Source organism: Schistocerca nitens, chromosome 1 (assembly GCF_023898315.1).
Source record: "Schistocerca nitens isolate TAMUIC-IGC-003100 chromosome 1, iqSchNite1.1, whole genome shotgun sequence".
NCBI classification, from domain to species: Eukaryota; Metazoa; Arthropoda; class Insecta; order Orthoptera; family Acrididae; genus Schistocerca; species Schistocerca nitens.
Window position 1 is genome coordinate 794,586,930 of NC_064614.1, and position 27,375 is coordinate 794,614,304.

The 27,375-nt window shown below is 44.6% G+C and overlaps 1 protein-coding gene across 1 annotated transcript in view; it reads right to left on the bottom strand.

Moving 5' to 3' along the window:
* The window catches only part of LOC126262364 (chorion peroxidase-like), a 260,243-nt gene extending 233,294 nt beyond the window's left edge, over positions 1 to 26,949 (bottom strand). Inside the window, exon 1 of the mRNA XM_049958952.1 lies at positions 26,781 to 26,949. Within this exon, the coding sequence (XP_049814909.1) occupies positions 26,781 to 26,794 (14 nt within the window). The 5' untranslated portion in view covers positions 26,795 to 26,949. The remainder of the gene's footprint in view (positions 1 to 26,780) is intronic.
* Between the last annotated feature and the right edge of the window lie 426 nt (positions 26,950 to 27,375).

The following is a 27,375-nucleotide window of genomic DNA, read 5'->3' on the forward strand; positions in this document are numbered from 1 at the left end:
AAGTCCAGGGACGCCGGGAGGCAGGAGCAGCAGGTTGCTGGCGCCACGTGCCGATCGTATCGACCTCTGTCGCCTTGGCTGACAGCGTCGGCTGCAAGGATTTGCTGCCGTGCCATGCAAAGCGGAACTGGGCCGATCGCGCGGGAGCTGACGCGTTGCGTCAGCGGCGTTGCCACCTGCGAGCGTGTGACGCTGGAGAAGCCAGTGCTGTTGCGGTTTATGCACGAGGAGACTCTCCACTGCTGTATCAATGCAACTTTTTTAACAACTAACAATACACTATTGACCTGTCATCTGCAAAGAACAGACCCTGTACTGTGCTACACAATGCGACTTCCGTATTACAACTTTTTAATTGATTACTGCAGCAGAGTTGCTTTTACATTGTACTTGTAGTTTATATATGCCGCCTCTTAGCAAGCCCCTGAAGGGGACCTGTACCTGTCCCTAACTACATGGAAGTGGGCAGGCTACCATCTAGCAAAAACCACTGTATATTTCAATAAACTACAATTTGATCAATTTAATTCATACCAAAAATAACTGTCAACTGTAGGTGCTCACTATTACTGATACCCATCACCAAGAACACCCCTAATGTTTGCTTAAACTGTGTTAGTCAGAAGATTAGGAAGAGGTAAACCATTTACTTGATTACTATTCCTTAGACCTCACCCTGTCTCTAGATTGCGGTAGTTGGGAAAATCAAACAAGACCTATCTATGGGACTGCAATATTACACGTTCTTAGGTGTTACGGAGACAAATGAGCGATGACTGTCGTCCACGTCCTTCACCAAGGAATGAAACATGCTATCCATTTACAAGGGGTAGTAATGAAGTATTATCAACACCTCTAAAAAGTAAAGTTACTTAATAATTTTTTGTTTGTTTGCAGGTACATCTCCGCGACGTTGGTATTCACTGAAATCCGAGCCACAGCACCGTATAAGGCCGCTAGGGAAGCTGAAATGTAGTCTTAGAAAATAAGAAAAGACGCACCACGACGGAATTATCCCCCGAAAAGGTCGCAAATCTGTAGATGTGATGTACATGTACAGACAAACAAATGATCACAATTTCATAAAAATTGGATGATTTAATCAAGAGAAAGAGCTTCAAAAACTGAGCAAGTTAATTAACGCAGCGGTATAGCTCTGGTCCTTATGCAGACAGGGGGCATCGGTTGATAGAGTTGTTGGGCGTCCTCCTAAAAGACATCTGTTCAATGTACTCACTAGATCGTCAGTATCCCGAGCTGGTTGGAAGGCCCTGTCCATAATGCTCCAAAAGTTCTCAATTAGGGAGAGATCCAGCGGCCTTGCTGGCCAAGGTAGGGTGCACTCTCGGCGTGTGCACTGTATTGAAAAGTTGCCACGCATGACAATGAAAGGGGTCCTGCAATGAAAAGATATGGCACCCCTTACCATCACACCTGGTTGTCGGGCCGTATGATAGTACCCCACCGCTGTCAGGCAACCCTCGAGACACGTTTTCGGTGGTCATAGGAGCTCAATACGAAGCGGGACTCATCACTAAAGACGATTCTACCTCAGTCAAAGTGATTCCAGGCCGAATGTACCGAACACTACCGCCAGCTGGTTTGTTGGTGTCAGAGGTCAATGGTAGTCGACGCAAAGAGCGCCGTGCACTCAGCTCTCCCTCCGTGAACCACCCTTTAATTATCCTTGTGATTAAAAAGTCACCAGGACCACTCGGTCCTCACGTCTTGTCTCTCTAGGGCCACTGCTTCCTCCAGGACACTGTGTTCGACTATGGTTCACCCACTCCTGCCAACAACTTCGAATCGTGACATCGCTTTTATTGAATTGCTGAATAATCCAACCGGCTTCTTTGAGCCAAGCTACACGTCCTCTCTCAAATAATGAGATCTGCGTGTATTGTTAAAGCGACTGTCCGCGAGGCATAGTTACTGTCCAACAGAGTACACGGAACGAAATTCGCAAAAAATTCGTGCCCTTGTATCGACATGTCCCCTATTTACTGTCCTTGTCAGCAGTGCGGTGAAATTGCTGTGCAGCGACACACATTCATCATCGGCCGCCAAAGTATGCGATGCTTGTGTCCCCGTACATTTGTGGTTGGAGTGGGTTCCTGGCGCTCCACATTCACGTCGGCTGCGGTCTGACTACCAGTCGGCCATCGATAGCCCCGCTCTGCTCGGCAACGTGACCCCGATCGTCAGATACTTGTGATAATCCTGTGTGGCGGTTAATGCCTGTGGAAACATTGTATCTGTGATACTGAAATTCCGATCTAGGCTCTTTTGGCCTAGAATATTCTTGCGCACTCTCCGATATTCAGTTACCATTCGTCTTTCACCGATTTTCATCTCACGTGCAAAGGAAGTAAACTCGTAACAAGCTGCATCTTCACCGGTTGTACCTGGCGTTAATCGTGAATCGTACTGGTGCTGTAATGAAAGCTAATCAGGGTTTCACGATATCATACAAGTGACTTTGCCATAATGTTTTTCCTGTGGTAACATGAAACGTACGATTATCTTGAAATGTGCTACGGGAAACAATTAGAGTAGGATAATATTGAATCAGCTAAAATGGCTGCAGAGCCGATATTGTAATAGTTGCCGATAGGAAATAACGCAACCATTAAATAGCAAACCTTTATCATTTACTCAATGGGGAGAGTAATTTTACGTGCTCAAATTACGGTGAAGACATTTGCAGTTGTTCGGACGGACGCGACCCTCAGCGGGGATTTTCTGAAGGCGTTTCTGATCTCCACGAGAGCTGGGATACTCCATTCGTGAGAAGTTCTTAAGTTCGTAGCACAGCTCTTCCTTCTGGGGGAGTACTATTACCAATATCTTACATAACTGGTGCCTCATAACCTGCAGATATTCCTTCAATATTGTATCACGAAAACTATTTGCTTCGATTATTTCAAATCATTATTAGACAGAAAAAGGTTTTCAACAAGTAAACAAAATAATACACAGTACAATGTTTAAATTCTATACAGTGAGTTCTGTCGTCAAGTTCGTTTTTTTTTTTTTTTTTGACGTTGTGAGGCAGAACGCCATACTTGTATCCATACAGATACTGTGAGTGGAAAACTACTGATGACATCAACAATAGGAACTGATACCAGTAATCAAGATTTTAATACCAGATTATGGCTGAAAAAATACGATTTGCTATTTCTCACCTAACTATTCTGCTCTATGTTTCAGCGGTTCTCATGATTCACTTGGTAACAATCTCTCAGACAGCAGCAGCTTTGCTGTAGAAATAGTCGGTCGATAGCAATGACTTTCAAAATCTTTTGTACAATAATTTACCATTCGGCAGTAGACTGTGTTGTAACACACAGATAATACAGTAATCGGTAATTCTATCGATAGTCGTATGACATGTACCCCTTTCGCTTCGCTGGTTCTGTGGACCTTTAAGAGTTGAGCGCGCGTTCTCCAGCAGGAACATTGTCGTTCTATTGTTCATTCAACAGCGCCAAGCGCTACCGGTCACGTGCCAGAAAGCGAGGAGGGAGTCGTTGTTCGGGTTTCGTGCGGAACGGTCACGTGCAGTCAAGTCATACAAAAACTATTTGAACAGTCTGCTGATGTAATGAAATATGTTTTTGTACGGTTTCCGTCGACTGCTAGGCCAACAGTGAGTAATTATTCGGTTTATTCGCGGAGGTAGCGCGTAATTACGCACGAAATTAGTTCACAGATCAGTATTGTCACTACATAGTGGGTATGGCTATAAAATAACGCGACTATTATTGTAAAACATTTTATTTCAGAATCATACATATTTAGTTTCTATTTTTTTTTTCTCTCTACCCGTACAACGTTCCATGCGAATTTTGCATTGCTGGACAGAGCATTGAAAGTCTTTCTCTCTGAACTTCTTGATGAAGCGCGCCGCGTTTCCTTCAACGGACAGAAATCTTGTACTTATAAAATACAAATTGCTAGGTTAGGCGAATAAAGTGGGTGGTCTAACATTAGGCTGCGGTGCTTTGCTAGAAACCTCTTAAAAGACAATGGGATATGAGCCAGTGCGCCGTCTTGATGCAGAAGCCGTGACTTGTCCTTACACAATTCGGTTATTTCTCTTTTTTTCTCGCGGAGTTGAGCAAGAATTTCAAGGTAGTAACGTTGATTAATATTATGATCTTCAAAAACCGAGCGAAGGTATATAATTCCATGAATATCGAATCATTATCGCTTTGACTTTTAATTTACTCATTTGAGTTTCTTTCGCTCTCGGTGAAGCTGGGTTCTTCCAGTGCGTCAATTGGAGCTCAGTTTCTGAGTCATAAGTGAAAAATCGAGATACGCGACATGTTATCACTGTTTCCAAGAAATTAGGATCATTTTCAGTGGTATTCAAAGTGCCAGTTCTTTTTGTTCGATCGTGCGAATTATTGGCAACAGTTTCGCACATACTTTCCTCCTGTTAAACTGCTTATGTAAAATTTGCCCTAGGCATTCGTTGTCAATTCCTACTATTTCATAAATCGCTCGAATACTCAACCGACGGCCAGATCAAGTCAGATTACCTACTTTTTCGATATTTTTATCCGTTTTCATTTTGAAAGGCGTTCCGCGCGAGAGTCATCTTGAACGTCTTCTCGGTCACCTTGGAAACACTTAAACCACTAAGAAACTAGCGTACGTGATAAACAATCTTCGCCATACACTTCTTTTAGTGAAAGATAGGCTTCCGTAGTAGTTTTTTCCATGTTTCATGTGAAACTTCACGACAAATCGTTGCTCTATTACTACACTTATCATTTTTCCGGCAAAAGAAAGTAACACTTCTTATACAAACAAAGACCACAGTCAACACTCATTCGTCTGGAGACACCAGAGATGCAGCTTTCGAGTTAGAAGGTTTCACGGTTCACAGCTATTGGTCGTTCATCTTTGGCGAATACGCATGTGACAGCATCATGCGCTTTACTTTATAGCCACACGGCGTATTATTATTTGAACGGTTATAAAGGATACCGTGGGCTATCATACAGTGAAACAATTAATTTCGGAAAGCAACATCACATGGTAAACTCCAGTGTGAAAGTGGAATAGATTTAATTTATAATTAATACGAGCATGGGTGTGTCTAGCCATTGTTAGGAAGTGTATTACGAAATCAATAAACGAAGTATAAATAGTATGAACCCTTTGAAAGTAACGTTTTCCACTGAAGTATAAGGAACTTGAATATTCGTAAAGTGAAGAGACATTTTAGGCAACAGGATCAGATTTTGCAACGAAGTATGTTCTCTCTGTTAACCATTCCTCCCACACGTCCGAATGTCGCGAACTAAACTGCTGCAATCAATCGTGAGCAAAAATAAAGGGGACAAAGGGCTACGATATCTGGACAAGGTATTGTCGAAGAAATGGACTTGGTAAATTTAATCACAGTGGAAATAAACCGTATTGTTTACATGGAATTTGTAATTTTTGATTTTGGTGTGATCTTCTGTCTTTCACGTCTTTGTATCGGTGTTTTTTTCATCCATTGAATTGACATGGCAAAGATGAACGTTGAATGGAGGAAGGTAATTACTGAGTCCATTTCAGTAGTCAGATCTTGTTGTTTCTCTGAGGGCAATCGGATTATTATAGCGCCGTTGTCAATTGGGTAAGTGTTGCAAGTTTTTAACCTTTTCTCGCTGGTTAAAGAGAACCTTGACAGACCTGTCGAAATCATTCCACAAAGAAACAAGTGCTGGGCGGTGTACCATGTATGCCGATTAACAGTTCGTTCACCTACAGAGGACCAGTTATGGCCAAGTAGTGGGAACAGGTATGCTGAAAGTATATGCAACACGATTACCGCAGCATGGACGTGCTTCCGTGACCGTGCCCTGGAGAGGCGAGGAAAATTATATTTTCAGTTCAGCTGAAGAGCTGTTGGCCATTATACGAGTAACTAAACACCACAAAGACACTATTAAATAGACGTCAGACTGACATGAAGTGTTCCATACGCTTGGATGTTTAAATGATTAAATTTCTGCGTAATCACAAAAAGTAGGCTGCAGTAATACCGGTAGCATTCACCTTCCGCGATTAAGCAACCGGTATCTCATTCAAAAATCGGATTTGAATGTTGGTTGTTTGTGAGCAGATCGTGCTACGGCTCTTGTGAGATGAAGGAATGCCTACCTGTATGAGCCGAAATTGGACAGTTGCAAGACCATAGACAATCCAGGTCGTGATTACAAAGTCATGGGAATATGGAATCCACGGTCTCGTAACATCCATACTCAAAGCCGTGCATCATTTCAGCGCCCCCATGCGACTAACGCTCGAGAGGACAGACAAATCGCTCGCTTGGCCGTGCAGCATATTACAGCGAAATTGACTTGTCTGCAGCAAGACAAATAGTTACATGGCCAGAGTGAAAACACCTGGATGCGCACGGACTGTAAGCACAGATACCACTGTACAGCTTCTCTTGATGGGGCAGGAACAAATAGTACGCCGATAGCGCCGTGGCCAACGACAACAGTGGAATACGAGTAGCAACAAGTAGTCTTTTCGGAGGGGTTCCGTTCTGCGTGCGGCAGCACCATGAGGATGTGCATAAAAAAGCAGGCCGGCCGCTGGTGGCCGAGCGGTTCTGGCGCTACAGTCTGGAACCGCGCGACCGCTACGGTCGCAGGTTCGAATCCTGCCTCGGGCATGGATGTGTGTGTTGTCCTTAGGTTAGTTAGGTTTAAGTAGTTCTAAGTTCTAGGGGACTTATGACCTCAGCAGTTGAGTCCCATAGTGCTCAGAGCCATTTGAACCATTTTTTTAAAAAAGCAGGACGAACGTTGTGAGAATGTATTCGTCACCATCATTGTCACAATGGGCCAGCATTTTTTACACGGTGCCAGTGGATGCACAAGATGCTCACCTCTGATTCACATAGGTTAATTTGGACAGCGTTCTTTATATTTCTGCCACGTTAGGGTACATGGCTGTGCCATGTCTTTGGGATCTGCAAGAAGTTATCTTATAGGACGATATCACAAGAGTGCATGTTGCCCAAGCTGTCCCGGTTACCTCGAAGCAAAGGCTGTTTGGCTGTTGCCCTTGGTCAACAATTTCTCCAGACTTCTCACTCTGAAAATAACTGGGCATGAGTTGCCGAGACACTGCCACGCCATTACTCGTCACCCAATAGAATTGATTAACTCTGTGATAGAGTTGAAACGGCATGGAATGACGAACCACTTTGTTTCACCCGAGCTCAGTTCATGTTTGAGTAGAGCCATGTTAGAGCCACTATTCCTTTCTGAGATGACAGAGGTGTGCACTCCCAAATACCTCCGAATTTAGTAATATATTCTGCTGTAATGTATACACAAAATAAGTAAAATTTCGTTGTTTGTTATTATTCCTTGTAATTGTAATGGCGAGCAGTGTAGTACACTGAAGTGACAAAAATCATGTGCTACCTCCCAATATCGTGTCGAAGCTGCTTTGGCCTGCTTAGTGCAGCGACTCGATGCCTCTACGGCCGTCCATGATTGTGAAAGTGTTGCCGATGCAAGATATTGTATACGAATTGGCCTCTCGATTACTTCCCATGAACGTTCTGTGGGATTCGTGTCGAGCTATTTTGGGTGGCCAGATCATTCGCTCGAATTGTCAAGAATGTTGTTCTAACCAGCCGCGGACAACTGTGGCCCGTTGACGTGTTTCGGAACATAAAATCCATGAGTGGTTGCACATTGTCTCCAAGCATCCGAACATAATCAGTTCCATTCAATGATCTGTGCAGTTGGACCCACTACGGTCGCAGGTTCGAATCCTGCCTCGGGCATGGATGTGTGTGATATCCTTAGGTTGGTTAGGTTTACGTAGTTGTAAGTTCTAGGGGACTGATAACCTCAGAAGTTAAGTCGCGTAGTGCTCAGAGCCATTTGAACGATTTTGCAGTTGGACCAGAGGATCCCGTCCGTTCCATATAAACACAGCCCATACCACTATGGAGCCAGAACCAGCTTACACAGGGTCTTGTTGATAAGTTGGGTCCACGGCTTCGTGGCGTCTGCGCCACACTCGAACCCTATCGTCAGATGTTACCAATCGATATCGGGGCTCATTTGAGCAAACCAGAGTTTTCCAGTCGTCTAGGGTCCAACCAATTCGGTCAAGTAGTCCTCAAGGCGATGTCGTGCTATTAGCAAAGGCGTTCGCGCCGGTCGTCTGCTTCCATAGCCCATTAACGACAAATTTCGTCGCACTGTCCTAACGGTTACGTTCGTCGTACGTCCCACATTGATTTCTGCGAGTATTTCACGCAGTGTTGCTCGTCTGTTAGCACTGACAACTCTGCTTTCGGTCGTTAAGTGAAAGCCGTCAGTGGTGAGTGTTAATGCCTGAAATTTGGTATTTTCGGAACACTCTTTATACTGTGATTTCGGTGTACTGAATTCCCTAACGATTTCCGAAATGGAGTGTCCCATGTGTCTGATACCTCCGACAGCCATTCCGCGTTCAAAGCCTGTTAATGCCCGTATTGTAGGCCACAACCACGTCGGACACCTTTTCACATGAATTACTTGAGGGAAAATGACAGCTCCGCCATGCACTGCTCTTTTATTCCTTGTGTACGCTATACTACTGTCATCTGAATATGTGCATACCTCTATCGCATTTTTTTTCACCTCTGTGTACAATTCCTACGATAAGGCACCGACTGAGGTGACGCAGTGGTTAGCAACACACTGGACTGGCATTCGGGACGACGGTTCAAATTCGCGTCCGACCGTCTTCGTTTTGGATTTCCGTGATTTCCCTGTATCGCTCCTGGAAAATACTGGGATGTTGCCTTTGAAATAACCACTCCGTCGACAGGCCACAAGTGGCCCATCGGTACCATCCGACCACTGTGTCATCCTCAGAGGGGGATGCGTGTAGGAGGGGCGTGGGGTCAGCACACCGCTCTCCCGGTGGTAATGATGGTATTCTTGACCGAAGCCGCTACTATTCGGTCGAGTAGCTCCTCACTTGGCACCCCGAAAAATGGCAACAGCGCATGGCGGCTGGATGGTCACCCATCCAAGTGCCTACCACGCCCGACAGCGATTAACTTCGGTAATCTCACGGGAACCGGTGTATCCACTGCGGTAAGGCCGTTGCGTGCCTTTGAAATGACGATTGATTTACTTCCCCTACCTTCATTCATTCAGAGCTTGTGCTCCGTCTCTGTTGTCCTTGCTGTCGGTGGAACGTCAAATCCTAATTTTGGTTCAAATGGCTCAAATGGCTCTGAGCACTATGTTACCGGCAGCAGCCCGAACCATTCACTTTGCTGACTGAGATTTGCCGGCCGTACACACTAAGCAAATCTCGGCCAACGAAGCAGTTGGCTGACGTTCGCTGGCCTAGTGTATACATGCCTTTACAGCGATGATTGAATACAAGCGACCAACACACTACATCACTGGCTCGACGTAGAGTAATGCTGGAGGGTCATAAGACCACTTGGTAGCATTTGCACACCATATACAGTGCCTCAAAGCGACCAGTGTTTTCAAGTCGTTTACAAAAATTTCTTGCGGTGAGTTACTTTTAGTTTCCTTTGCTTCGATATAAAGCAGAGCTACGGTTGCCGCCGCGAGATTGAGTTTGCACCGGGCGAACAGTCTAGGCAGCGGCGGTACCGTGTTGCGCGACTTTCGTCTGCAGGAAGCCAAGCGTGGCGAGGCGGGGGACGGGGTCAGTGGCGGCAACGATCCATTAGGCGCGCCGCCGCACCGACCTCCGGGCGGGGTGACGAGGCACAATCGAGGCGTACACCGAGGCTGACAAGGTGTCCCCTACAGTCCTGAGTCCTCCATCTGACAGGAACACACACAACGTTTTCTCTACAGTGAACCTCGTTACTTTCTTCGACGGGTACATAACGAAAAAGTTTTTTCAGCGCTCGCCTACTACGTAAGTAATTAAATATGAATTAATCCGTCTTTTACGTCAGCGTCATTAGCCTCTATCTCTGAATTTAAGGCTGGCGGAGGGAAAACTGCAAAGTCCTTAGGGCAAGAAGGAAGGACACAAAATTAGGGGCCGGCTAGAGTGGCCGAGCGGTTCTAGGCGCTACAGTCTGGAACTGCGCGACCACTACGGTCGCAGGTTCGACTTCTGCCTCGGGCATGGATGTGTGTGATGCCCTTAGGTTAGTTAGGTTTAAGTAGTTCTGAGTTCTAGGGGACTGATGACCTCAGGACAGCCACATGTCGCAATTGGTATGTTTTATTGACCGGTTTCGCTCTTAAATTTTACAAGGGTAACATTATAAACGCTGCAATTTACAGTTTAATTACAGTAACTGGCTGTTAAAATAAATAGCGAAACCAGTCAATAAAACCTACCAAGGGAGATTTGTGGCTGACCCGAAAAACTTCATTTAAACACTCGCTATTTCCCTTGCGGACAATGCCCGTTCTCGCTAAGGGTGTGTATTTACTCTGTTTAAAATATTTCATTTTTGAGCTGAATATGGAGAGAACATTAAAGCGCTAGAGTCTTATCGGGACCGGAAACGTTTATAGACCCCTACGAACTGCGATTATAAAAACAAACAGAAAAGAGTAAGTGCTTGGAGGGAAGTAAGCCAGCTATTAAAAAGTAATACGCACAATGTGAAAAAGAAAGTGGTGTCTTTACTGACATCTTTTCTCCTTGAACGACGAAGAGAAATAAACAAAATTGGGGGTATCTATTAACTTTGTCCTACAGGCACAAATATCCTGAGAGAGGTAATATCTTTAGAAACTTTACTGCCTACAACGTTCAATAAGAATTCCATCAGGGAAAAATTATGTAATTGTCCACTTCTAATTCAGCTTTAAAATGAGACATTAATTTTGTCCCACCATACTGCTCCCTACTTTTTAAAGGAGAGGTCGTACGCTAGTCTCGTTTCTTCTTCTCCTTTTTCTGAGAGTCAGCTTCTTGCAGTAAAATAAGTACTGCACGTGCGACGACCGCTAGACTCTCTTCTTCCATCGTAAAATCGACCGGTGAAGTTGTAATCAAAACGCTACTTTATAACAATAACAAAACGGAAGCAACGTCGGCAAGTTGTGAGAGCCAGCTGCGATTCCACATGAACGAATCCCTTCGCCAGAAGCCATTTGTTTCATTTGTTTGCTGTGTCCGAACGCCAATGCATTGGCGGCCAATGTTCGGCCGAATCCTGTCTCTATCGTTCGTTGGCCATGTGTACGCGCCTTAAGACAAATCGACGAGGGGCGCGACAGAATGGCAGAAAGGACGTACCATGTATGGACGTGCCCCATTTGTTGGTCTCTCAACGAGTACTGCCCAGCAAGTCTACAAAGATTGGTGTACCACTAGCAACCTGACGTAAGAACAGTGTTAGTAAAAATATCCTGATCGAGAGTGATTTTTTTTGTTACAGTTTCAGGCGTAATGAAGGTACTATACACTGAACGTAGGTGACATTTTTCCCGTTTAGGTTGTCTTCTTAGTCACATTAGATTCGACGTAAAAAGTCATTTTCGAGTGTTTGCCAAGATCATAGTACTATACGCATGCAAACCTCTGCGGTTACAGGTGAGTTGCTACAATTCGTGATGGTTTATAAATTTTGCTGTATAATTTTTAAGCCATCACAAACAGTAGCGACTCGCGGTGAATTTTCTAACATTTTGATGTATGTGGCATCTTAATGTTGATAGAAATTGGAAAAGGGATTTTTAAGTCAGAACTAGTTGTATAACTAAGGAGAGGAGTTAACGAAAACAGCTTAAGTGGAAAAAAGTCAACTCCATAAACAAACTTAAGGCCGATCCCTGAGACGAAGATGTACTGTAAAATAGTCATTCTCTGACAAACTCGAAACACACATCAAAAAAAGTTTTGCATCACCCCGGCTCCCAGAATTCCTGAACATAGACGTTGACTGTGGGTATTGTATCACTAAACCCGCCCAAAGATGTAAATAACCATGTATGACCAGCGCCTATTAGACGAAGGGAGTCCAACAGCCAATCAGTTCCAGTCATTCCACCAGGAAGGGGGTACACGGCTCGTGTTGTCTGTAGTTCAGCCATGCTTGGACGGTCAATACTGCGGTTCGATCGCTTCCGCATTGTTACTTTGTGCCAGAAAGGCTCTCAACAAGGGAAGTATCCAGGCGTTTCAGAGTGAACCAAAGGGATGTTGTTCGGACATGGAGGACATACAGAGAGACAGGAACTCTCGATGACATGCCTCGCTCAGACCGCCCAAGGGCTACTACTGCAGTTGATGACCGTTACCTACAAATTATGGCTCGGAGGAACCCTGACAGCAACGGCACCATGTTGAATAATGCTTTTCGTGCAGCCAGAGGACGTAGTGTTACGACTTAAACTGTGCACAATAGGCTGCGTGATGCGCAACTTCACTCTCGACGTCCATGACAAGGTCCATGTTTGCAACAACAACACCATGCAACGCGGTACAGATGGGCCCAACAACACGCCGAACGGACCGCTCAGCATCACGTTCTCTTCACCGATGAGTGTCGCATGTGCCTTCAACCAGACAATCTTTGGAGACGTGTTTGGAAGCAACCCAGTCAGACTGAACACCTTAGACACATTGTCCACCGAGTGGAGCAAGGTGGAGGTTCCCTGCTGTTTTGGGGTGGCATTATTTGGTGGCCGACGTACGTCGCTGGTGGTCACAGAAGGCGCCGTAATGGCTCTACGATACGCGACTGCCATCCTCCGACCGATAGTGCAACCATATCGGCAGCATATTGGGGAGGTATTCGTCTTCATGGAGGACAATTCGCGCCCCCATAGTGCACATCTTGTGAATGACTTCCTCCAGGATAATTACATCGCTTGACTACAGAATGGTTCGAATTGCTCTAAGCACTATGGGACTTAACATCTGAGGTCATCAGTCCCCTAGAACTTAGAACTACTTAAACCTAACTAACCTAAGGACATTACACACATCCATGCCCGGGGCAGGATTCGAACCCGCGACCTTAGCAGCAGCGCGGTGCCGGACTGAAGCTCCTAGAACCGCTCGGCCACAGCGGCCGGCACTCGCTCAACTAGAGTAGCCATCATGTTCTCCAGACATGAACTCTGTCGAACATGCGTGGGATAGATTGAAAAGAACTGTTAATGGACGACGTGACCCACCAACCACTTTGAGGGGTCTACGCCGAATCGCCGTTGAGGACTGGGACAATCTGGTACAACAGTGCCTTGAAGAACTTGTGGGTAGTATGCCACGACGAATACAGTCATGCATTAATGCAAGAGGACCTGCTACTGGGTATTAGAGGTACCGGTGTGTGCAGCAATCTGGACCACCAGCTCTGAAGGTCTGGTTGTATGGTGGTACAACGTGCAATGTGTGGTTTTCATGAGCAATAAAAAGGGCGGACATGGTGTATACGTTGATCTCTATACCAATTTTCAGTACAGGTTCGGGACCTCGAAACCGAGGTGACGCATACCTTTTTTTGATGTGTGTAGTAATAAACAGTAGGACGTGAACCAGTCGAAGTTATTGGTTACCGAGCGGAGTGGCGAACTGTTCATGGGATTGATATTCAGAAGGAGCGGAACTCAAATGACCGTTCTACTATCCAGGTTGAGATTTTCCGATGATTGTCTAAGTAGGTTAAGGCAAATGCGGAGATGGCTCCGCGAGAAAAGACGTGACCGGCTTCCTCTCACAGCATTTCTCCTACCCGATCTTACGCTACGTCTCTAATAACCTTGCCGTCACTGGTCGTTGAACGCTAATCTTCTACTGAGGTCCATTACTGTATATTCAGCTGACGATAACTACTTTTTCTGCTAAGAGACACGAAATGGCTGTCGCCCAACGTGACAATCTAAAACATCTTCATAACTACTTTCGCTCAGAAAAACTCCAGCAATGTGCTCACTAAATACTATGACACTTATTGCCATAGTTTTCTAAACAACCGCAAAAACAATATCAAAATATTGTCTTCAAATCAAATGCGAATTTTTAAGAAGGTAAATTCAACTACGTGTCACTTCCGAAGTTCTACACTTAATTTCAGGGAAATGTAGTCCTCGAGGCTCAGCGTTTTGTTTTGAGAACTAATTTGACGGAATGTTCTTTCGCACCACAGTCTGTGGGGCGTGGTGTTCGTAAAGAGTAACCACATCGCGCCATTCGAAAGTTAATGACAATGGCGAGAAAATTAGTGTATTAAACAATTTGGAGGGAGAACAATTGCCTTTTTTTATGTTTCCCGTGCACTGATATTATGCTACATCTTCTACATAAAGAACGAACGTCTGAATGTCATTATTTTGGAAGAATGCAGCAGGTACACACCAGGAACAGTTCGTGTTAATGTGCAATACACTGAAAGGGAATGTGTATCGTAGCTGTACGTGCTTTGGAAAACTGATCTTGGACAGACAGTGGACTGCTACAAAGAAGTTATCAGTATGCAGGTAGTGAACACACAAAATAAATCTGACGTTGCTTACAGTTGTGCATTATCTTAGGAAAAGGCGGAATTGCTTCTTCAGTATGAGTCTAACACATTTCGCATTTTGCATACAAAGAGATTCCATCCCTATCGCGCATCAGTTCATCAGTAGCTAGTCTGGCGGGATTACCGAAGACGTGAGGCACACTGGCTGTCGATTCTGGCGTAATTGCGGAACAATAGGTGATTTCTGTAAAGAATTCCTTTCATCGACGAAGTCTTGTTCACAGATGAACGTGCTACCCAAAGATATAAATATTACTGCATTGTAGCTGTCTTCGAAAGCCGAGGCAGAATGAACGTCAGACTTCGACAGGAATGGTAGTTTTGCTTTCCAAGGAAACAGTTTCGGCCACTCGCCTGCAGTGATTGAGAATAATTACAGCAAATCTAAAGTAGATTCATTTTTGAGACTTAAAAACCGATCTTTCCGAATATGTTAGCGACCCAAACTTTGCGGCAATTCCCCTTAGTGATAGTCAGCAAGTAGTTTTTCGTTGTTTCTTTCTTCATGAACATAGCTTTTACTGGCGATGAGTACTCTTCATATGTTTATAGCTTACCATATTTCTGATAGAGGGAAATTTCATTTGGAAAGTGTAGATTGCGTGGTGTAGTAGTAAGTTTGACGCTTGCACTTTTAATCATAACGTGAACATAGTTACTTCCCAGCACAGCTTTTGGTACTTGAACTCTACAGTCAAAATTATATTGATGCTAGTGGTAGATTTACATTGATTTGTGGAAGAAAGTTTTAGGAAGTTAGTGTCGTTCCCTTCAACCACGACTGCTTTTTTTCCAAAAGCGGTACTTGTCGTGTTCGCAGAAACATAAATCATTCGACTGATTACATTGACAACTGCTTCTCCAGCGAAAAGCTACAGCGAAAACGGAGAAATCTTCACAGGTCTTGGATCCTATTGAAGAAATGAAGCATATAGTAGAATGAGTAGCTATGACACGATAACTAGTGACCCGTAATTTTGCAACTATGTTAATTCAAATACTTCTAATGGAAACAGAATTATGGATTGTTCACCTAGCCAAAAGTTCTTTGGAGGACGTAGCGCAACTTGCGTCAAGAAAATGTAGGCTGATAACAGCTAAGGTATCATGAATCAAACCAAGAAGTAAGGTGCAGTAGAAATCGAAAGAAGCTGAACAATTAAGATATTTATTTTTAGAAAATTAAAAGAAGGGGATCTTGTGTTTAACGTATCGGTTTGAGAAGCATACAAACCCAATTTGTTATTTACATGTGCAGTAGTGGCTGTGTTGTTACGTTAACACGCTAGGTATGGTTGGCTGAACACCAATAAGAAACTATTTTCTATCTCCGTTAAGTGAATTTTTGTTTAGTTACATCAAGAGAAGAACATGTCCAGAAAAGTAAATACATGAAATATAGACTGAAAGGAATATTATTTGCTGCCCCAATAATATTCTGAAGCTAATCCTTTCATGCGAGCCAGCGTAAAGGAATAACATTTTTAAATAAATATAAATTCATCAGAGTGCTTGCAAGTTTTGGGCGCTCAGAATATATTATGTACATCACTTCAAGTTGTAGTCAGATAACCCAAAAACAGAAATATTATGTTCGCATGCTGAGTTCCAAAGCTTCTGTTGGATTAATGGTATGTTGGGGGCAATACTTTCTGCAAAGTCTTGGCAGCACAAGTAATGAATGCTGTCAGCCGTAATTCCGTGGACTGCGTTGCATCATCTGGAGACAGCAGATTTATGGTCTCCCGCAGTCTAATTTAGTTAGAAATTTAGCACGAAATACTGCGAATTCACCGCTGGGAAGAACTGGTCTGTTTTAAAAAGCACATGAGAGCCGACGTTTTCACTGACTTTCAGTAGTTATCTTCTGGACTACGAACCTACAAGATCGGCGGCTGGTACAAGATTACTGAAACTCAATCAAATCCTCAGATGACATTTTATTCTACGACGCGACGTTATACACAAAATGGTTTGATAAATTTCGGCAAGGACGTCGGACGACACACCGACACTCCTCCTCCCACTATATCTTTTCGTAAACAAATGGTTCAAATGGCTCTAAGCACTATGGGACTTAACATCTGAGGTCATCAGTCCCCTAGACTTAGAACTACTTAAACCTAACTAACCTAAGGACATCTCACACATCAATGCCCGAAGCGGAATTCGAACCCGCGACCGCAGCAGCAGCGCGGTTCCGGAATGAAGCGCCTAGAACCGCCTGCCACAGTGGCCGTCTTCGTAAACAAGTGTTCTAACAATAATACATGGTGAAATCAGAAGATAGATTATTTCCAGCCCAGAAATTTCATCAAGATAAACAGATAACAGACAGCCAGAATGTAGAATACAGCTACTGTTACCGAGACCAGCTGCAAGTGTTAGGCATTTAGCAGGATTGAGGTTACTGCCCCGCGGGAGAAATTCCCTTTTACCGGCTGCTGCCGCACCCAGTCTGTTATTGAAGGAAAGGACCACACCCACTATCTAACCGGAATATTGCCTCAGTATTTTTTTCTCTATTGCCGACAAGCCTGTAGTGGCGAGCAAAATCGGGCAAGATGTGTTAATGGTTGCGACAGTGGTCTTGTTACGAGAAGAGCAGAGCTTATCTTCAGAGAAGCCTACACTCCTGGAAATGGAAAAAAGAACACATTGACACCGGTGTGTCAGACCCACCATACTTGCTCCGGACACTGCGAGAGGGCTGTACAAGCAATGGTCACACGCACGGCACAGCGGACACACCAGGAACCGCGGTGTTGGCCGTCGAATGGCGCTAGCTGCGCAGCATTTGTGCACCGCCGCCGTCAGTGTCAGCCAGTTTGCCGTGGCATACGGAGCTCCATCGCAGTCTTTAACACTGGTAGCATGCTGCGACAGCGTGGACGTGAACCGTATGTGCAGTTGACGGACTTTGAGCGAGGGCGTATAGTGGGCATGCGGGAGGCCGGGTGGACGTACCGCCGAATTGCTCAACACGTGGGGCGTGAGGTCTCCACAGTACATCGATGTTGTCGCCAGTGGTCGGCGGAAGGTGCACGTGCCCGTCGACCTGGGACCGGACCGCAGCGACGCACGGATGCACGCCAAGACCGTAGGATCCTACGCAGTGCCGTAGGGGACCGCACCGCCACTTCCCAGCAAATTAGGGACACTGTTGCTCCTGGGGTATCGGCGAGGACCATTCGCAACCGTCTCCATGAAGCTGGGCTACGGTCCCGCACACCGTTAGGCCGTCTTCCGCTCACGCCCCAACATCGTGCAGCCCGCCTCCAGTGGTGTCGCGACAGGCGTGAATGGAGGGACGAATGGAGACGTGTCGTCTTCAGCGATGAGAGTCGCTTCTGCCTTGGTGCCAATGATGGTCGTATGCGTGTTTGGCGCCGTGCAGGTGAGCGCCACAATCAGGACTGCATACGACCGAGGCACACAGGGCCAACACCCGGCATCATGGTGTGGGGAGCGATCTCCTACACTGGCCGTACACCACTGGTGATCGTCGAGGGGACACTGAATAGTGCACGGTACATCCAAACCGTCATCGAACCCATCGTTCTACCATTCCTAGACCGGCAAGGGAACTTGCTGTTCCAACAGGACAATGCACGTCCGCATGTATCCCGTGCCACCCAACGTGCTCTAGAAGGTGTAAGTCAACTACCCTGGCCAGCAAGATCTCCGGATCTGTCCCCCATTGAGCATGTTTGGGACTGGATGAAGCGTCGTCTCACGCGGTCTGCACGTCCAGCACGAACGCTGGTCCAACTGAGGCGCCAGGTGGAAATGGCATGGCAAGCCGTTCCACAGGACTACATCCAGCACCTCTACGATCGTCTCCATGGGAGAATAGCAGCCTGCATTGCTGCGAAAGGTGGATATACACTGTACTAGTGCCGACATTGTGCATGCTCTGTTGCCTGTGTCTATGTGCCTGTGGTTCTGTCAGTGTGATCATGTGATGTATCTGACCCCAGGAATGTGTCAATAAAGTTTCCCCTTCCTGGGACAATGAATTCATGGTGTTCTTATTTCAATTTCCAGGAGTGTATTTTCTTTTTAAAAATGTAAGATGAAATATTGTCCTGCACGATTCACCAAGAATTCGTTACATGTTAGACACAGTTACATACAGAAGGAATATGCGTTGATTACGACGACGTGACAAAGTTAATGACGAAAAGCTAAAATCCATTTCTGTCCTTTGTTGCCGGCCGCGGTGGTCTCACGGTTCTAGGCGCGCAATACGGAACCGTGCGACTGCTACGGTCGCAGGTTCGAATTCTGCCTGGGGCATGGATGTGTGTGATGTCCTTAGGTTAGTTAAGTTTAAGTAGTTCTAAGTTCTAGGGGACTGATGACCACAGCAGTTGAGTCTCATAGTGCTCAGAGCCATTTTGTCCTTTGTTCTGAATGTTTGTATTTCCTCATAAGCCTCTCCATCACATACAGTGATTTTGTGCCTCAACAGTCCTTAAGGAAAGGACTATCTTTCGTTACTAAGTTGTTGTTACCTAGTTTTAAGTGGCTTTTATAAACTACGAAACTTAAACTCGCTGGAGCATTCTCAGTCAGAATCATCAATGAAGCCGTCTCATAAATTTTCCCAGGTAACTCTCCAAGTTTGCTCCTAATCTCACACCTTACCTTATGTGTACATGGCGTATATATTCAACCTGCTTGTAAATTTTCTTACCGTTGCGCATGGCGACGAAACAATATAATTCGCTCGCCATACATTGGACGCATCGTACAGATTCAAATGGCTCTGAGCACTATGGGACTGAACATCTATGGTCATCAGTCCCCTAGAACTCAGAACTACTTAAACTTAACCAACCTAAGGACATCACACAACACCCAGTCATCACGAGGCAGAGAAAGGCCCTGACCCCGCCGGGAATCGCACCCGGGAACCCGGGCGCGGGAAGCGAGAACGCTACCACACGACCACGAGCTGCGGACGACCCATCGTACAGAATTTGATCCCCTTTATTTCTCTCTGTAACGCCAAGCGACTGCTGGAATGTTTGTTTTAGCAGTTTACATATTTTCGAAGAGAGATGCGGTTCTCTGTTAACTGGGCAGCTTCACGGCACAAGTGCTGCACCTCAAGAAATGCAAATAGCCGCTCTGTACACCGTTAGGCTGCGTTGTGTAACGCTACACTCACTGCTAAACTGTCACGAATTCCGTCTTCCCGTTTGTGCTTATGACACATACGGAGTTACGTTGCAAATGGACTTTGGATAGCCCCACATCGGCATTGCGCGCGCTGTTTATGTACACTAGGAGCTGTGTCATGCTCAGACTTGCAGCTATACCACTAGAGTAGTTCCCAAGAAACAGTTCAAAAGTCCGTTAATATGAGTGTGCATAACCGTAATTTTATGTCATTGGTGACGCCCTTTTTATGGCCTTAAATCGTAACTACAGTAAATCTGAAGTGTTGATACTTCCCAGTTTTGCCAAGAAGGGAAGAGGAAACTGAAATTAATGTTGTTGAAAACGATAGATAGATCAAAACAAATTTTTCGGCATTGCAGGTCTGTTTTTCTTTACAGAAGCCGGTGTTTTTTTATGACTGTTATTGTGTGGCGGCCGGCTCCTGTTGCCATGACAGAGATTATCTCTTTACTGTATACTGTACGCTGATAGTCCTTTCCCATGCTATAGAGCTACACCTGTAATGGCTATGGACTTAGAACTGCGTGGTAGCAGTACACTCATATCTTGTTCAGAAATCAAACCATTTTCATAGTACTTTGGAAGGAAATATTTTAAAAAAACGTATTTGATTTACTTTATCACATTAGGAGCCAAAGCAGTGTTATATATGGGGCAAATCAATAGCTATCATGAAGATGTTGAAGAACATCTTTTGCAGTTTAACAGTTTGCCCAGATATCTTCCTAGGGAGAAGATAACGCCACCTTTATTGACTGATCGGGATTTTGAAACCACAACACCGACAATTTACAAACACCCATTTTTAATTTTTAACTACACATATAACGTCGTAGTAGTGTTTCGACCTTTTGTTGGCTGTAATAGTGTTGTTTGCGCAACGAGATTTCTTGAGAGCTTCATTGCACATTGCTAAAGAATGTGCTGTCTGTAGTTGTGACACGGATTATGGCAACCGTGGAGATTCTTACTTCCAAGTGGCATTTCACAGTGGTATAGTTGCAGGGACAGATGGTCAAAAAGATTCCTCTGCTTTGACAGATACTAGTCTCCCATCACTGGTTCCGATTTCAGCAACATTATTTTCAATAATTGTTGAAGAAAAGAAGTAAATAAATAAATACTACCTCAGCCGCACACTAAGATAGGCATTCATTCGGGCATTCACCTTAATACCATGACATTGCAAAAAATCTAAATTTGGATAGTCGGACTAACATTTCAATGCTCTTGTTTCAGTGTCTGAAAACCTACTATGTCCACCCGCGCCGGTAGTTTCCTTAAAACTAGTAACACAGATGTGAAACTCCCTGAACCCGTTTACATACTTGGAAACATGTAGAAATTCGTCAAGCGAACGTCTTACAGATACCGGGAAACGGCCGTATTATCCTGACTGGACACTGACATTTGGACAGGAATAGCGGCCAGCGTGCATGTACAGAGTCCACTCGAACAAGCCACGTGCGCCAACAGCGGTGTGTTTACGAAAGGCATCGCCGCTGGCGCTTTGATGAACTGCTGGGAAAACTTTGCGTCACTGCTTTCTACGGCACGAGATGCATGCAAGCCCCAAGGCGAACGACGATGCAGTGGCGTCTGTCGCGAGAAGATGGGCAGGCCTTCTCGGCCGACGGAAGACGACTCTACCTCGCAGTCGGAATACCGTAGATTTGCCTTCATCTTACCGTCTGTCTTGTTTCATGTGGAACCGACAGCGTGCAGCGTGACAGCAATGAATATTAACGGCTTTTGCCTCCGTTGTGCCGGCCGCGGTGGCCGAGCGGTTCCAGGCGCTCAGTCCGGAACCGCGCGACTGCTACGGTCATGCCTCGGGCATGGATGTGTGTGATGTCCTTAGGTTAGTTAGGCTTAAGTATTTCTAAGTTCTAGGGGACTGATGGCCACAGATGTTAAGTCCCATAGTGCTCAGAGCCATTTTGAGCCTCCGTTGTTGGTTACACTTCGCAGCAACTCAGCAATACTCTCCACTTGTCTGGGTCTTCTACAGTTGCTGAATGGCAATATCACGAAACCAATTGTTCTTTTTATTAGTCACGGTGTGATTTCTTCAACCTTTCTTTGTTTTGTTTTCTGCTTCACATCAAAATTGTCGAAGGGGCCCAGCGGTGTCAGCCTATTTGTATTGAGTGGCACGATACAAAAATATCTTTCCCTAACTTTTGACGAGTGATCACTCGATGATGTTTGGTTTGTGGGGCGCTCAACAGCACGGTCATCAGCGCCCGTACAAAGTCCCAATTTCTTCACAGTCCAATTTTTTACACAGTCCATTCTAGCCACTGTCACGAATGATGATGATGAAGACAACACAAAAACCTAGTCCCCGGTCAGAGAAAATCCCCAACCCGGCCGGGAATCGAACCCGAAACCCCGTGACCCAGAGGTAGCAACGCTAGCCACTAGACCACGGGCTGTGGATCTGAGTTCACATTTCATTCGAAATCCAAATCATCTGCTCTCGGTGAAAATGAGAGGAAGTACGCAGGTAAACAACTATGGCAGAATACGAGAGCACACTTCTCGGCTCCATCAAAATTGCAACAATTAAATAAGATGGCTTTCTACTGGCAACAAAAAAATATGTGAGTTATATTGTATGCGGCCAACACTGTACCTCTGAGAAATATAACTCGTTTACTCGTGAGAAGTTAGTGTTTGTAAGAAATCAATGTGAAAAATCTTTTTCTTCGGTGATTTTGCATTTTGCGCTTACTTAATAAAAACGAGTGCGAGGATAACACGGTATGCAGAGCACGATGGAAGAATGTAAGGCGGAGATTTTAACGATCAATAAGAACAGAATCACCAACCTATCATTTGGAAAAACCTCGATTTTTCACAGTACGTTCGAAGTTTGACACGCAATAGCTACTACAACAATGTATGGACCCAATATAGTCACACTTTTCTTCTTGAAAAGAGCTTCGCGTTCATGACGGGTAATAACAAGATTATTATATAATTTGACACACATTGCACCCCAACTCAGTTGTGGTGCAAATGATACATGTGAATTTTCTTCTCCTGCCTGCAAAGACAACAGTGAAGTTTCACATCATTGATTTATTTTACTTCAACATGTAGGTACACAACTCCTCTGAGTGTCAATGATATTCACTAGTAAGCTTAAAGTTCGAATGATGTACTGCGGAATTTTGAGTATTAAATCTCACTTAATAATTTAGGTGAAAATACCATGTATGAGATTGATGCTCCAATTGAAATGTATGCGACCGTAGTCCCGAAGCTCGCTGAGCGTCTTAGTTTCGACCTGAAACACCAAGACCTTATTCAAGTTACTCCCTTCCCCCACTTGGGGACAACACCTGCCGTTGTTACTTATTCCAAACTCGAAATTCAATAGCAAATCTTAGGTGACAATTCGCAATAACTCATTTCTTTATCGTTGATGTCCTTCTTATCGAAATCATATTTTCTCATTTTTCAGAGAGGTCTAACCATGCCTAGCATTCGATTCGGTACAGCGAACCATGTTCTCCGCATCTGTTGTTGTCATGATGTCTCACTGATATAGAACCACATGATAAGTTTGACAAGACGCCAAAATTCGTATTTAAAATATTTATTTAAACGTGCATCGTTCGTGTTGTACGGCAGAAAACACTTTCTGAACGATAGAATTAGTCGAAGCAGTAACAGAAACATAATTTTACTTGCATTCCGTAACTTTTATTCTAATAGTAAAGACCTTTGTCCTCACTAACCTAGAACTGCAGCCAGTGTTGACACAATAAGAAAGACGTTGGCTTCTGGCCTCGTTTCGCACCGTGGTTACGAGGTACGTTTCAAAATTAATGTCCTCCTTCGTAGTCCTCAACTCGTTTCATAACAACACTGTTTCATGCAACGACAAAAGCACACAGAAACTTCACTGGCGTGCGTTGACTTCAGTAGCACGAAACAACGCACAGTTTCGCAATTCTTACGTGAGATGTTTCATGAAGTACGAAGTGTTTGTTGTATCAAGCACCTGTCCGTGAGTTTTCATAATCGAATAAGAACACACCAACTGAACAATTCACTTCACGAGATGAAAGAAAAAATTAAAATAAGCAAATTGACGCATATTATGGGGAATTCTGTAAATCTTGAAATACATCAGTTATTCCACGAGTAAAGACTGATATGCATTTTTTGTCGATATTCACACGAGACATAACCCATTTCCAGAACATCCATACGAACAAACGAGAGTTATTTTATTGGACGACAGAGTACTTTTACTGCATAAATGAGTCCAGATGTCGGCTAACTTCCAAGCATCGAAAGCGACCTTCAGTCCAAGCTTACTCGAATTATGTTTATGAAAGACGCAGACTGAAAGATTCATAACAAACGTGATTGTAAAACTGCTGCTACACACGTAGATGACTGACAGAATTCATCAAAACACTGAAGATCGTCGAAGACCTCTCAACATTCGTTTCGTCGGCTATTGAAAATATCAGCCGAAGCTGAGAAACGTTTACTTAAATCGGACAATCTCTTGTTGACAGATACAATTAGTCTCTCATAATGTTAAAGGTGGAGATGTTGTCCATTACTGTTGTAACAATATCTCGCTATTAAACAACATTCAAAACGTAGCGATCATATTTAATTATCGATTTCCTTCTACCAGTTATACCCTGGGAGTCAGTTGCTAAATGTTGATAATGAAGGACTCAGATTGACCTTGGTCGAAGCTAACAACGTGATTATTAAAGCAAAGTATAAGGAGTGGCACGAAGGGTACTTTGTATGTAAAAAATTTTATAAAAAATTTGTTAGTCGTCTAGATAGTACACCCACAAATGTAAAATGTTTTATAGAAATATTTAAATCTGTATATAGAAAACTTATTCTTTTCATTTTCTGACAAATTGCAATTGTACTCGAAGATGGAATCTTGAGTTTCGCTGGCAGTGACTCTACACACTACGCCCCATGAGCCTCTCAATTGTGCCAGTATGTTTTTCCTACTTGTAACTAAGAAATGAAATATGTTACTGTTTTCTCGTCAAGTCCCTAAAAGAACCTTGAGCACCTATATTTTGAGTGTATCTCAAACAATTGTGAATACGTCTACGCCTAGCCTAAGAAACTGCTTCTGTTGTGCTGCTATAGAGATGTTGTCGTGGCTGATTTAGCAGACGTAATACCAGGGTTTCGAAGAGGGTGTCTTATTTTATAAGGAAACCATCTTCATATTTTGCACGTCAGTGTACTACAGACAGTCTTAGATATCCAAATACTAAAGAACTTCGATTGTTTCCTGAAGGAGAAAACTACGAAGAACTGTTGGTGAAGAACGCATTTCGCCACAAATACCTTTGAATAGTTTTATTTTGCTGCAGGGCTAGTTTCTGTCTGCTAGGTTTCGGTCTACCAGCCCATCTTCAGATTGTTTTATTACAGTATAAGATTCGTCGGCCGCATTTCTTCTACTCGTGTGCTGCAGAACAATATTTGAGTAGTTAGCGCCATTTTATATAAAGCATGTATAACATTTGTATATTAATGTGCATCCAGCTAATAACATCTAAAGTCAGTGAGTTAAATGTACTTTCATATTTCCTAATTAACTGCGTTTTGTTTCATTCTAGAACAAATGCAGGTGCATACAATTCACTCACTTTATAGGTTATTAATTGCATGCACTTAGCATATTTTTCTGTGTTATACCAGGATCCACACAGCAAATAAAGTGGCGCTAACTACTCAAATGTTGTAATGTGTACAGGAGGAGACGACATCCTACTGACGAATCGAATAGTACAACAAAATGAGTGTAGCCAACTGAAGATGGACATGACAGCCCAAAACAAAGTTCAAGTGTTTGTGGTTGGTATTATTCTCTTTCAACAATGATTAATAACAGCCACGGAATTCAAGATTGCTTGAACACTATCGATTTTTGCTAGATGGAAATAAAGGCGCAGTACGGATTACTTGGTGCATACCAAAGAGGTATAACCTTACGGAATAACAAGCGAAATTTGGATTGAGGATTTCGTTGATAGGGAGGACACAGCAAGTTATCCTGGATGGAGAGTCATCGACAGATGTGCAAGTAATTTCAGGTGTGGGCCGGGAAAGCGTTTGGGGACACTTGCTATTTATATTGTAAATTAATGACCACGCAGGCAGTTTTAATAGTAAGCACAGAATTTTCGCAGATGATGCAGTTAGGTGTAATGAAGCTCTTGTCTGATAAAAGTTGCATAAATATTCGGTAAAGCCTTGGTGAGTGGTCCAGAGATTGGTAACTTACTGTCAATATTCAGAAACGTGAAACTGTATACTTCAAAAACCGAAAAAAATGCAGTGTCTTATAACAACAGCATTAATGAGTCACAATTAGAATTGGTCATCTCATACAAGTGCCTGGGTGCTACGCTTTGTAGGGGATATGTAATGCAACCGTCACACAGGCTGAGTCGTAGGTAGAACAGGTGGGAGACTTTGTTTTTTTCTGGTATTGTACTAGGAAAATATTCCTAGAATGTTCCTTAGGTGTGTGGGACACTATCAAACGAGACTAACATATTATATCAAAAGTATACAAAGAAGGCAGATTGTATAGTGACAGGTCTGTTGACACATGGGAGAGCGTCACAGTGATATTGAAAAAAGTAAAATGGTAGATGCTTGAAGACAGACGGAAACTATCCTTCGACAGTCTACTTACGATGTTTCAAGAACCAGCTTTAAGTGAGGAATCTGTATTACAACCTCTTATGTATCACACTCGTAGGGTTCGTGAGCTCAAGATTACAGGAAGAAGCGATAGTAACTGGTGCAGTAGGAAGCACCCTCCGGCATGCACTTCGCAGTGGTTTGCACAGTACGGAGTAGATGCAGGTGTAGGGGTTAGCACCACTCGTTCGTACGGCCTGTACGCGTTTTTCCACACTGTAATTCTCCCTCGCGACGACGCGATCGCTGTCCGCAGCGAGAGTGGTCAGCCGGTGCGGCGTGGTGCGGCGCGGGAGCGCGCGCGGACCGGTTGGCGATCAGCTGAGTGGCCGTTAGGCACGCGAGGACCACCTACCTCGTCCGTAACATGTTGGCTGGCTGGCTGGCTGGCCCGTGTCTCAGAGTCCCGTTCTGGCTGTGTACTGGGCTGCGCGTCGCGAGCTGTCTAGCACACACTCCGCACCGGGGCTGCGACGAGACTGTAGCGAGCCGTCGGCGCGCGGGCAGGCGAGCCGGTGAAGGGAGTCGAGGCCCGCGAGCGTGGCCCTGTGCAGAAATGGCGGGGGAGGCGGAGGGGGCGCAGCCGCAGCCGCGGATCGCGGAGGCGGCACCGGCGCCGCCGGCGGCGGGCCGCTTTCATTTTCACCCAGGCGGGATTGACGTCGTGGACCGGGCGCGGGCAGCCGCCAGCGTCGTCAGCAGCCTTCGCCAGCCGGCCCCCGTAACGTCCGCGTATTTCCTCAGGGTCGAACCCAACTGTAGCGCGCCATATCTGACGGAAGCATGTCTTAAACCGACACAGCGAAGATTAATTGTCGGCCCTCTTGATCTGTATTCTTCATCTATATCACCACTCTACAGTTAACACTTAAAGACCAGTTACACGATCGACTATCATATCTCAGTTGACAACCGTGGATGTTTACTGATGATGCTGTGGTGTACGGAAG